Source organism: Haemaphysalis longicornis, unplaced genomic scaffold (assembly GCF_048455015.1).
Source record: "Haemaphysalis longicornis isolate Haplotype H1 unplaced genomic scaffold, Haemaphysalis longicornis Haplotype H1 scaffold_3, whole genome shotgun sequence".
Taxonomy (NCBI): domain Eukaryota; kingdom Metazoa; phylum Arthropoda; class Arachnida; order Ixodida; family Ixodidae; genus Haemaphysalis; species Haemaphysalis longicornis.
In genome coordinates, this window is record NW_027526335.1 from 12,362,406 (window position 1) to 12,376,064 (window position 13,659).

The 13,659-nt window shown below is 51.9% G+C and overlaps 1 protein-coding gene across 1 annotated transcript in view; it reads left to right on the forward strand.

The window, feature by feature from the left end:
* The first annotated feature begins 7,353 nt into the window (after positions 1 to 7,353).
* Positions 7,354 to 13,659, forward strand: part of LOC144173979 (phospholipid-transporting ATPase ABCA3-like) — a 43,285-nt gene continuing 36,979 nt past the window's right edge. The window contains exons 1-3 of the mRNA XM_077702371.1: positions 7,354 to 7,616; positions 9,495 to 9,745; positions 11,001 to 11,238. Coding sequence (XP_077558497.1) covers positions 7,430 to 7,616; positions 9,495 to 9,745; positions 11,001 to 11,238 — 676 coding nt within the window. The 5' untranslated portion in view covers positions 7,354 to 7,429. The remainder of the gene's footprint in view (positions 7,617 to 9,494; positions 9,746 to 11,000; positions 11,239 to 13,659) is intronic.

Consider the following 13,659-nt stretch of genomic DNA (forward strand, 5'->3'; position numbering starts at 1 on the left):
TTTAGTCGTGATGATGATGGCAACTCGCAATTTGTTTTGAGCAATACAATAAAAATTTGTAAATAAATGTTATAAAACTAATATAAAAATGCTTAATTTAAAATAAAAAAGTAAAATGTCGTAACAGAAGGCGCCGCGCCACTTGTGCGTCAACGAAAGGAACTGCAACGACCTTCATGCCGCGAGTTTCAAACTCTATGCACGCCAACGTATCTATAAACTTGACGCATGCGGGATCAAGTGTGTTCATGCGTAGAGTTCATGCATAGAATGTATGAAACTCTGTGTGCGTGTCGGGTAGCTGCATGTCTGCCCAAAGAAAAACACATCCTGCGCATATATCACCAAGTTCCGAAGCTATGGAGCTTCAACGCAAAACATTCCCCTCGCGAGGGGCACGATCAAATGCAGAGCATTTCCGGGGGCGCACGACGTTAAAGCGCTGGACACATGTACGATTTGTACACGCGATTCGCATGCGACTGATCGTTACGACTGTCACCACGACTAGTCGTACGCGTGAATTTGAGACACATGACCCGATGCGTGCATGCGATGCGTCGTCGGCGTCGCTCCGCCCACCGTTTTTGCTCCATGGTCAACTACGACTATCGCTGAGCTGAATTTGTAGATTCCGCGCGTTTAATCGCAAAAAATGGATAAAGCAGGCAATCGTGAAGCGTTTCCTGCCTTCGGAAACGTTTCGCGCACACGCCGGCCGCGCCTGCCAGCTCGGACACTCAGCGGCTCGAACCGGCGCAGACCACGGTAGCAACCGCTTGTCGCTGCTCTTCTGAATCAATCTGATCGTTAAAATGAAGTTCCACATGCGATAAAGTAGGTGTTAGTGTGGTGAAAAATTGTGCTTGGGATTGTTATCAGGGCTTATTTTAAAAGCGGCGATCAGATATCTGCCGCGATGCAAGCGTATACGCTGACCGGCCCCCGCGGCGCGCGGCGGGCGGTGCGCCGACCGGTCGAGAGATGGCAATACCTGCGCGGAAGCATCGAAACAGGCTACGCAGATGTTCAACTACGACTATCGCTGAGCTGAATTTGTAGATTCCGCGCGTTTGTTCGCAAGAAATTGATAAAGCAGGCAATCGCGAAGTGTTTTCTGCCTTCGGAAACAGTCCGCGCACACGCCGGTCGCGCCTGCCAGCTCGGCACACTCAGCGGCTCGAACCGGCGCAGACCACGGTAGCAACCGCGCTTGTCGCTGCTCTTCTGAATCAATCTTCGCTAAAAAGAAGTAAATTATGCGAGAAAAGGGATGATAGTGTGGTGAAAAGTTGTGTTACGGATTGTCATTCGCAGTTACACAGATAGCGGCAATCAAATATCCGCCAGGTTGCTAAGCCTAAACTTTCCAACACCCGAGCCGAGCAGAGCAACGCACGCCGGTTGCGGGGGGTTGGGGCTCAGCGGGCTCTCATTGGCTGTGGCCTCACGACGATTGCAACGATGGCACGACTGCATCTGGCTTGCCAGACGCACGTCGTGAGCCTCCTCCGACCAGCGATCGACGCCAAAACGGGTCCTAACGATCAATCGTAACGATCAGTCGCATGCGAATCGCGTGTACCAGTCGTACATGTGTCCAGCGCTTAAAGGGGCACTGACACAAAATTTTGAAGGCGAGATAACGTCGGAGATAGATTGGTGGGAACACATATACATCATCTGCAAAATATCAGCGGCGAATACAGCCTAGAACATATTTAAAATCAATTTTGAAGTGTGCGAAACGCAACCGAGCAGCCAGCAGAGGACCACGCGCAATTGTAAATAAACAACATCCAAACACGTCACGAGTTTGTGTTTGCCGCTTCCGCACTACCGGCGTTTTACGCGGGCTCGCCCGGCTCGCCGCTCCAATCAGAGGGCCGGAGGGCGGAGCTTCTGCTCTCGAGAACGAACGACCCGATCGTTGGCGGCGGAGGCGCCGTGATTTCGTCAGCTAATCGGGCAGCTGGCCGCGACCAAAGTTCTACAGCGATTCCAGGCACTCTGTTTCTATTACTGTTTATTACCATTGGATGCGAAAACGCGCCGGAGGCACGAAAAGCCCACTGAGCTAGCCGCACGGTCGCTGTGCAGGCGGCGGCCACGGCCGCGAAGTGGCCCAGGCCGGCGCAGGTAGTTCGAGTGATAGCTTGTTACCGCTGCACGAAATTGTCCCCAAGTCCCGACCATAGTGGCTTAAATGAGAAAGGAGTTAATGATGCGATGGCGGGTTGCATTAAAAATTGTCATCTGCACCGCTTACGAGAGCGGCACTCGAATATCCGCCGCAGTGCTGAGCCGAACACATCTGTAGGCGGACCTGTAGGCAGACCGGCCGGCTGCTCCCAGCGCGCGTCTTGCCACCCACCGCCTCGAGCGTCGCGCGTCGTTCTTTAGCCGCGGTAGCATTTGCACTCGCCGCGCCTGCGTCACATCCACGGTCGCTTTTTAAGCGCTGGACACATGTACGATCGGTACTCGCGATTCGCATGCGACGGATCGTTACGACTGTTGCCACGACTTGTCGTACACGTGAATTTGAGACACATGACCCGATGCGCGTGTACGATGCGTCGTCGGCGTCGCTCCGCCCACTGTTTTTGCTCTGTGGTCAACTACGACGATCGCTAAGCTGAATTTGTAAATTCCCCTTATTTATTCACAAGAAATGGATGAAGAAGGCAATCGTGAAGCGTTTTCTGCCTTCGCAAACAGTCCGCGCACACGCCGGCCGCGCCTGCCAGCTCGGCACACTCAGCGGCTCGAACCGGCGCAGACCACGGTAGCAACCGCTTGACGCTGCTCTTCTGAATCAATCTGATTGTTAAAAAGAAGTTCCACATGCGAGAAAGTAGGTGTTAGTGTGGTGAAAAATTGTGCTTGGGATTGTTATCAGGGCTTATTTTAAAAGCGGCGATCAGATATCTGCCGCGATGCAAGCGTATACGCTGACCGGCCCCCGCGGCGCGCGGCGGGCGGTGCGCCGACCGGTCGAGAGATGGCAATACCTGCGCGGAAGCATCGAAACAGGCTACGCAGATGTTCAACTACGACGATCGCTGAGCTGAATTTGTAGATTCCGCGCGTTTGTTCGCAAGAAATTGATAAAGCAGGCAATCGCGAAGTGTTTTCTGCCTTCGGAAACAGTCCGCGCACACGCCGGTCGCGCCTGCCAGCTCGGCACACTCAGCGGCTCGAACCGGCGCAGACCACGGTAGCAACCGCGCTTGTCGCTGCTCTTCTGAATCAATCTGATCGCTAAAAAGTTCCACATGCGAGGTGTGGTGAAAAATTGTGCTTGGGATTGTTATCAGGGCTTATTTTAAAAGCGGCGATCAGATCGCGCGGCAGACGGTGCGCCGACCGGTCGAGAGATGGCAATACCTGCGCGGAAACATCGAAACAGGCTACGCAGATGTTCAACTACGACGATCGCTGAGCTGAATTTGTAGATTCCGCGCGTTTGTTCGCAAGAAATTGATAAAGCAGGCAATCGCGAAGTGTTTTCTGCCTTCGGAAACAGTCCGCGCACACGCCGGTCGCGCCTGCCAGCTCGGCACACTCAGCGGCTCGAACCGGCGCAGACCACGGTAGCAACCGCGCTTGTCGCTGCTCTTCTGAATCAATCTGATCGCTAAAAAGAAGTAGCTTATGCGAGAAAAGGGATGATAGTGTGGTGAAAAGTTGTGTTACGGATTGTCATTCGCAGTTACACAGATAGCGGCAATCAAATATCCGCCAGGATGCTAAGCCTAAAGTTTCCAACACCCGAGCCGACCAGAGCAACGCACGCCGGTTGCGGGGGGTTGGGGCTCAGCGGGCTCTCATTGGCTGTGGCCTCACGATGATTGCAACGATGGCACGACTGCATCTGGCTTGCCAGACGCACGTCGTGAGCCTCCTCCGACCAGCGATCGACGCCAAAACGGGTCCTAACGATCAATCGTAACGATCAGTCGCATGCGAATCGCGTGCCTCACGAGATCAGTACGTGGGGGCATTCGCAGAAACTGCCGTCGATGCGGATTCGACAGTGCTACGGCGGCTCTGCTCTGTGATATCCCTCCGACGGTCACGTGGTCAGCTTTGTTCACACAAAATCCACAAAATCCATCGTTTCGCGGCACTCGCTGAAACCGAAACTGCGACTGGCCGCATTTAAAATCCCTCTAATTAAACAACCGTCGCACGCTGAAGCAAATGAGGTTTCTACAGGTTATAAGTAGGTCACTAGCTACTTAACGCCACGAAAAAAACAAGATGCTAAATTTTTGTGTCAGTGCCCCTTTAAGTAGTTTGCGTTACGTTAATGTTGTTGCACTTGTGGCAACTGCTGACGAGAAAGCGCTCGACAGCAGTAATTTGAATGAGTCAACGATATAAGGCGCGTTCGTAGCGTCCCATTCTGTGTCGGCTTTGTGGCGCAGTGGGTAGAGCACCATGTACATTGCGTTCCGCCCGCAGGGTCGAGGGATTGAAACCAGGCGCCGGATAGTATTTTTTTTATATGGTGTAGGGGAAGGGGTGCGGACTACGACTACGGACGTCAACGCGGGTGACATCGTGAGTTACTGAAATGCTCTGCATTTAAAAAAGAGAACAACTTTGTGCGGTTGTGCTTTCTGGCCGACGACAGCGTATTGCAGTTGGTGGCGATTGGGGAAAGGAAATTCTCCGTTCCCACAGCTGTCAGCGTTCGGCCTTGTTCATAGAAACTGCGAGTGCCAAAAATATCTAGTCGGCGTGCTTTGAACGCAAAGCTTCTAATGAATGCACGGCCCTTCGCTTCTGAATTCCGGTTCCCGTCAGCGCTGCTTTCGCGAGTAGTTACCAGGTCCGTGTGCTGGATGATGCCCTGAATGAATGAAGGCAGTCGGCGCAAAGATGACGCAAAACAAGCATGGCTGGGCGGAAATACATCAAGTGTCCCGCAACTGAAACTACGTCGCGACTTGTTAACGGGCGCGAAACAAGCATTTCTTGGACGCACACAACTCAGCGCACCCCCAGTTCGCACTGAGAAGAAAAAAAAAGGGGGGGGAGGGGGGATTCGCTGCGTATGGACGAATTTTCCTGTCTACTGACGTTCTTCTTCCGTTTTCTGTTACACATAGACTAGTAAGCCGGAGATCGCAAATCAGCATGTTTCTCTGGTGCTCACCATCCTCCCAATCATCATCGTCGTCTTTGGGTGCCGCATAGCCTCACGTGAGCACGCTTCGCGATCAGCTCCGAATGCGAATGCCGGCAAGGTGGTAACTTGCAATCTCTAACTCGCCAACCCTTGTCCAGTACTGCTACGCCCCTCCGAGTAAGCATGACCGCTTTTTTTTTTTTTCTTAGCTGCCGCCTCCAGTTCTCAGACCGTGAAATGACCATGATTCCTGCAGCGACGTCCACTGTAATAGGCAGTGGCATGATTTCACGTTTCTACATGCACACAAATAGTGCAACGTTGTTGTAGCTACTGAAGACTTGTTGTCTCCCTGTTCGAGCTGAAGCTTCCCCCAATGATTACAATTCGTAGTCGATGCGGTTTAATGCATGTACCGACAGACGGCTTACCAGTCTAATCTCCAATTAGTTAAAATCTGGCTTGTGCTCGCTGGGGACTCATTTTGCCAGAATGGATTTTTGTGCACTGCGTGGACCGGCAAAAAGGTCTTACTGTCGATCGTGCCCGGCTATTCGAAAGCTGGGGTTTATTTGATTGCAAAACAACCAGCTAGGTTCTTGGGGGTGAACTAATAACACGCAATTTTCGTAAGAAATTCGGACTTGAACTGAAGGGGTATTTGGGGAAAAACTTAGTTATCTACAATAAAGTTTCAGACATATTATAATCGCTTTGAGGATGCCTGACGACGATTACATAGACATCGAGCGCCGGTAGGATTGCTTCACCACGAATAACACGTACGTAGGTCTCTCTGTACTCACAACTGAGTTGCGAGTATATAGCGCTGTCGTGTCTATTCACTGTCCGTGTCGTAACTTGGCTAAACCTTGTTTTCATAATAATAAACAAACTCGCCCAACAATAACTGTCATGTCCGTGACTCCTTGTGGACTTTCGTGCGTACCACGGGGATAAGCAAGAAAATGTTGACGCTCTGACCTTTGACCTCCCTTACCGCCTTCCCCAGCATTGACTAGACCTCGAGTCACCCCTTTTAAATAAACAATAATTAGAATAATAATAATTGAAGTACCTCGCTGTACCACCACTCTTTGTTCAGGGCCATGCGCTGGCGGCAGCTTCGCCTGCTGCTGTGGAAGAGCGTGTACCTGTACAAGCTGCGGCGACACTGGGTCATCACCGCGCTGGAGCTGCTGGCGCCGCTGCTGCTCACGCTGGTGCAGACGTACCTGCACTGCAGCCGAGAGGAGACGTCCAACGACACTACTGCGTCCACTCCGCTGCCCTTGTCCATATTCACCGGTGCCACCGAGCAGATCATCTCGCCCTCGGTTGTTTTTCCCAAGAGGATCGACTTTGTCCCCGCACCTGCAGGCACGTGTTGACAAACTCAGCACCACGTAATAGCTAAAAAAAAAAAGCGGACCTGACGTATATGTGGGAATCAACCTAAAGCGATGCTTGGAATTATGTTTACGTCGCCATTATTGTCAGTATTCCGAACGGCACAATGGAGTTTGAGTAGCACCGTTTCAAATGGTAGCATGGACGTCATGACAAAACATGGCAGATCCAGACTACAGGCCTCTTTTACTGGTCATTTTGGACGGCTCAGACCGTTCCAGAGCAGCTTCGTATTGCCTTTTTTTCGGCCATAGTATTTCCATTGCAAGAGCAGTTTGGACTGCCCCGGACAAGCAAATCAAAGAGGCCATATGATGCCCCCCGTCAGGCGGCGAGGTAGGGATCCTGGCTCCTCGAACGGAACAACATGACGGCCGCTCCTCATCGATTGGGGGGAAACATTGAGGAGGAAGAGCAGGAGGAGGCTGAGGAAGAAGAATGTTGGCGTCCCCACGGGTGCCCCCCCCCCCCCCCCCTTCATCCCATACTGTGTCCTTAACAATTCTTTTAACGAGAAATTGATACCGAATGAACTATTATTATGTTATACAGTTTAAAAAGAAAGGTTTAATCCAGAGTTTCGTACAGGGTTTCATTGCGCAGTTATGGTCAAGACGCGTACGGAGGTAGGACCTATGGCCGGGAAGCCGAAAAAATGGAAACAGGGACGACGCAATCCACGGATTCGGCCTCGGGTGCCCGTCGAAATAAATTTCATAGCCTAAGAGAACAAAAGTCCTCTGTATGAACTAAGTACAGAAGAAGTGTTGAGTGCCTGTGATTCTAATCTGTGCCGCTGCAGGAAACGTCACCAGCGAGCAACTGCTGAGGCGCGCTTTTCCCGAAGCAACGTTTCAGGAGTTCGAAGACGAAGACAAGATGGTGGCCGAAATGACCACGCGCACCGACCTCATGGGCCTCGCGAACAACTACGGCGTGGTTTTCGGGCAGGTCGAGCGGGGCCGGCTCAGTTACAAGCTGCGCTTCCCGTCGTGGCAGGAGTTCTACACCAGGCACACCACGGTGCCCTCGGATAACAGCCTGCAGCGACCGCCGTGGCTAACCGGTAGGCTTGGGAAAATCTGTCCTGACATTGGTATTCACTGAAAATTTAGCTGTCAATTTTTTTTCGCTTGGCAACACTGTAAACGGCCACGGGCATGGCCGAAGCGCCATGGACATGGCCGAAGCGCCACTTTGCCCGCACGCCGCAGAAAAAAAAAAAAACACCGGCATGCGTCGTCTGCTCCATTTAAACAAGCTTGTCAACGGTGGCGTCAACAGAGATGTTATTACTCGTACTCACATTGGAGTCGAGGCATTACTTTGCGATCGGTGGGGTAGAGTTTGGAACGTCCAACACGCATCCTGTGCTTAGCGCGGTCAGGTACCGCCATCCCGCGGAGCCTGACGCAACCAAAGACGACGCACTCACATGGTTGCCTACATGCGTGCCTCGCCAGTGAATACAACCTATAGTTAGTTTAATCATGGCAGCTTAAATCCTCCCAGCTTAGACAATATCCAGCAACTGATACTACCCGTTAAGAAGTTCTAGGCCCATAACTTAACTATTGTAACTGATGATGGTGAGATTAATCTGTGGATTCGAGGTGGCGCTTTACACTGACTATGTCTGATGTATACACTCGGCGGAATATAGCCCAAAGACAAAAGCATGAACAGGAACTATTTTCGTGTAGGTGTGATAAAACAGGGCATCTTTATCGTGTTATTGCAGGACCCCAGTGTCTGCGCTTAATTTATGTGGCCAATCCACACCCTTATTTATACGTGTGCGGAACAAAATTACGAAATTCATGCGTCCAAGTTCACAATTTAGCACCCAAAATTTCTCAGGAGAAAATAGACAAGCAGTAAGACGAAGTCTAAACGGCTCGTCCAGGCAGCCACCATGTCTACGAATATATTTGAAGCAATTTAGCCAAGTCTAAGGCCTGGTATAAATCCGAGCCTCATCTCCCAGCACCCCCACCCCCCTTATAACCGTAACCTCGCCCACTTGCAGCCAAGCCGTGAAAATAACAAATGTCTCGGTCTGCCTTAAATGCCTTACACGTGCACGGTCAAAATTATTCGATGTTCAAGCTAGGTCATGGTATTTTTTTCCTGCATTTTATTTCTTTTTTAACTAAAAGGGCGGCGGTTGGCTTGTGGAGCTTAGCTCATAATTTGATGCCGTGGCTTAATAGTCGAATTGGTTCTCCATTTTGGATCGAAAGCAAAACACGGAACGTGCATTTTTAACGCGAAGGCCTAAAGTTCCCGACTGTGCGAAAAACCAGCGTTTATACCTGCGTTTTAAAAAAAACAACCTTTACAGAAAATGGCCGCCGCTGTGAAGAGTGAAAAAAAAAAAACACGTTTGAGTTCGACTGGGATTTAAACACGTCGGAGCGCAGTGCGTTGCCATTTCGCTATCTCCCCATGTTGCCGGTGGTAAAAGAACATGAACCACTACGAACCGCGTGACAAGTGCCCGTGACAGCACGTAAGCAGAACAGGCGTACACCTGCAGCACAGAACTATTATTCTGCGGAAGCTGTGGGTTGTGTCACGTACCAGTCCACTTGTTGAAGTATTTCGCGCCAAAAGACAAAGGAACGAAATTAAAGAGCTCGTTAAAAAGTATCCCCAGGCTTTCACCTTCAATTCACGCAGGCAGATTCAGGTTCCCTGAGTGATTTGTTCTTTCCTTTGACAGAACGAAAACATTGGTTTTATTATTCAAAGTTTTTTGTGACTCCTGTTAACTGGAGAATACTTGCTCGGGTCGCTTGCTCTCAAGTTGGGCAAATCCCGAAGGAATTCGGGAATGTGCTCGCGCTCAGCAATTCGCCACTGTCCGCATTTCGTTTCCTCGAAGACTGCGTACGTGTGCATTGGTGGCTCACTTCTGCTATTACTCTACTTTCCTTTTCAGGCATCCTGCTGCCGATGATCACCAGGCTGAACTTAGCCGCGGCTCAGGTTGGGGAAGTCGAAGGCGCATCCGGCGGCGCGGCGCGCCTGCCGCCCGTGTACTTCCGCACTCGCAGATTTCCGGCACCCAAGTCCTACGACACTTCTAGGCGCATCGGCAAGATTACGGACGTCTGCGTCATCTACGGGTTCATTGTGCTCGCCCCCGTCCTCGTGAAACGTATCGCAGAGGAGAAATCGGTCGGGATGAAGGTACTACGCGCCTTGCACGCACTCGCTGCCGTGTGCAGAACGCCAAACAAACCAAACAGTTTGTAGAATTTCCGGATAGCTGAGAGAGAGAGAGAGATAGAGAGAGAGAGAGAGAGAGAGAGAGAGAGAGAGAGAGAGAGAGAGAGAGAGAGAGAGAGAGAGAGAGAGAGAGAGAGAGAGAGAGAGAGAGAGAGAGAGAGAGAGAATATTTGCCGAAGCGTTTCGCGTACGGCTTACAACGATACTAAAGTCAGCCCGTCAATAAGTATTTCAATGATTTTAGTCTCCCTCTTTCCGCGCTTATATATTCTTCAGAACCTACGACACATCGACTATTTTCTATCCTGCCTTTGACCGAGCGCAGTAATTTTTCATCCCTGCCTTCTCATACGGGGACAAACATAAAATGCAATTGTGGTTTCTGTGCTAAAGTAGGAAGGCCATCGTATACGATGGGCTTCATACCCCAGCATACACCGAGATAGCAAAGAGTGAGTTTACGACGTCTTTAACGTGAGCCTGAAATCTCGCAGACATGGGGTTTTTCGTTGTTCGTCCCAAATTAGAAAAAAAAAGAAACAAACCCACGTACGTGTGCCTTCATCCTCGGTAGCGCAATGTCTTAACCACTTAGCCAAGGCGTCGGGTAAAGCAAAGCCACATCCCTCACGCGATTTGTGTACGAATCGACTTGGAGCTTGAAAATTGTAATATTTCGCGGCAGAAAAAAAAAAAAGTCAGGTTTAGCATTTGTAACCATAGTTATGACGAGCAAAATGTTTGTTTGGCTTAGTTTTGCAACGACTACACATGTACACAGCGTTTTATAAAAGTTAAGCTACTGGATGATTGAGTTCAACCTGTCGTTCGCGCTTAAGCGCATGCACAGACGGCCAAGTCTGCGCGCCATCCATGGCGAGACTGAGCGACCAAGCATTGCCGAAGCAGCCGTTAAACCCTCGCCCACATAACGTGGTACCGCAGCGGCGAGGCTCCGAAAGAGCCCCGCTGCGCCGCTCCTCAGCAGCTCATTACGTGGCGGGATGTCACACCTGACACACTTGCTTTCCGGCAACTCAAGGTCATTGGTACGAGATGAATGACCTTGTGAGACATGTTGCAGTAGAGCTTTAGCTCTAAAACCAGCAAGTATCTTCTAAGGGCCTTCAGGGTTTGCGGCAGCGTTAACAGAAGCGTCCTGCATGGCCGCCACCGAAGGCCGACACCACTTGGAACGATGCGCGTCCCCCGTCAGGAACTTCTGCGCATCGCGGGCGTTCCCGACTCCGTTTACTGGCTGTCGGCGTTCTTGGGCGGCCTGGTGGTGATGGCGGCGGTCGCGCTGATCATAACCTCCCTCCTCATGCTGCCGGTGTTCTGCAGCCCGGCCATCATGTCCGAAAGCGACTTCACCCTCGTCTTCGCTACGGTCATGGTGTACGCAGCGCACTGCGACCTTTTCTGCCTGCTCATCAGCTGCGTCGTCAAGACACGTGAGTTCGCCCGCGCTGCTCACTCGCTCTCGGCATCACTTCTACCCTGTCGTCGCATTTACTATAGCTTCGTCGGGGCCTCGTGCCTTCTCATTCGACAAATCGGTTAGGAAACCTTTTCGTGTTACCAGGCGACCTTATATTGCACAATTGAGCGGGCTCATCCTGCAAGGAAATGTCACTCTCCTCCCTCTCTCCTCTTTCTTCCCCCCCCCACCTCCCCTTTCCTGGACTGGGTTGTATGAGGGTGAACTCCCCATTGAGTTCTAAAATAATATCCCCAGTTCTTTTCTCTTCCTGAACTCCCCATTGAGTTCAAAAATATCCCCATTTCTTTTCTCTTCCCTTCCTAAATAAACCACCGACCCCCCCTCACCCACACGTGCCGTCTGTTCCGGGATCACTGATCTACCTGGAAACTGCGCTGGTCGTACAGCTGCCAAACCAACCAGCGTGAATTGGTACAGTCTTTAGTGGTCGAGCTTTCCGCCGCAACCGCTGCCCCAAAGCGGAATGAAACTTGGAACGGCTGCAGTTTCTCTAAGGTACCAAACATGGGGCTGTCCGTTTCCCTCCTGCGCCGTAGTAGTCTTACTGTCTGTGTAACCCACCAACCGATATCGCTCGACCACGGAGGAGAGCTGTCAGGTTGCATCGAACCGCGACACGTCCACGTTTAAATCTCCCTGCCTGCGCGTGCACCTGCCCGTGCGCGTGCACCTCTCCCTAAACACGCCTAAAATGGCAGCTTGGAGTGAGTTAGTCTTTTATTAACACAAGGAGGGCCCAGGGGCCAGAAGAGGGAGGAGGGGGGAAAGGGGAGGGGAGAGGTGGTCACGAGGTGATGTTCATTTGAAGATCCTGGAGAGGAATAGTCAGTTCCTGAATGCACAGATAGGGGTGGTAGACCCCGGCTAAACTACTTTTGCGAGGCCACTCTCGAGAGCGAAGCGCCCAAGGGCAGCAGGAAATCGGGGTCACTGAGTGTCGTGGGGGGTATCTCCCTTGGATTGGGTAGGGCATTATTGGTACGCAGAGCAGTGCCAAATAAGGTGGGTCAGGTTTGCTATTGTAGCTGTGTTGCAATATGGGCAGTAGGGCGGAGGATCGCCGGTGGGGCGATGCCATTTGCAGTATACACGACTCGGAAAAAAGGCGGTGGCGGTGGAGAGGAGTACAAAGAGAAGCTGTAACCACACTCCCTCCGTAGAAGGCCATGCTTCACTGCGAGGCTCACATTGTGGGACAACCAGCTTACGAAAACCGGGCTTACCAATTGATTTAAAGTCGGCTTCACCTCGAAGCGCGAATGCATTGCTGTTAAGACAATTTTTAGGTGCAATATAAGGCGTATCAAAATATTGCTACCCGCTACGCCATCACACGTGCACTCCGTACGAGCTGCGCTACCGATGTCGCCGATTTTTGCTTCACTGTTCCCTGACCGTGGCAGGTTAGTTGCTCACAGTTGCGTCAGTTGTTCGCAGTTCCGTCAATTGCTCACTAACCATGGTTGGTACTTTTTGTCACAGGTTGTCGACGGCCTTTTGCGCTCTTATGAAACAAAGCACAAACTGACAACCGCATACCACCCTCAAACAAATGACCTTACTGGGGAGCTCAACAAAACGCTCACTGACATGCCTGCAATGTACGTCTCCAACGACCACAGGGATTGGGTGTTACACTAACTCATGTCACATGTGCATATAGTAATTACTCTCGGCATAACACTGCTGGATATTCTCCGTTCTTCCTTCTCTTTGGCCGTGAGCCTATCTTACCGTTCGACACCACGCTGCCTGCTTCGACTCAGCCGACACTGCGCATGCTCGTGACGCCATCGCCCGCGCCCGGCTCTTGGCATGACAAGCATCCCAGAAGTCTTGATACGATGAGCGCCACCGCCCTGCAGACGTTGCTCCGGGCTCCTCGATTCTCTTGTGGACCGCTTCTCGCCGCATTGAACTCTCTGAGAAGCTCATGTCCTCATTCACTGGCCCTTACCGCACCGAGTGTGCCGTCACCCCCGTTACCTACGAAATCGGGCCTATGGCGCCTTCAACATCGCCCCTGCACTCAGCACCTCAGCTCGCCCACGTGAGCGGCCTCACCCGATGCTGGGCTTCCGCTCGCGGCTGGGAACGCAGGACGCGATGTTGCTGCTGCAGCGCGAGGTGCTGGCTCCGCCGACGAGACCGACCTCGGACAACCGCGCCATCCTGGGCCTGGACCTGCAGAGCGCCTTCGACAAGGTGAAGCACTCGGCGATCCTGGCCCAAGTGTCCCGGCTCGGCCTGGGACAGCGTTCCTACAATTACATCCGGACCTTCCTGACCGGTCGCACGGCCCGGCTGGAGGTGGGCCAAACTCAACTCGAGGAGCGAGAGCTGGGCAGCGTCGGCACGCCGCAGGGCTCGG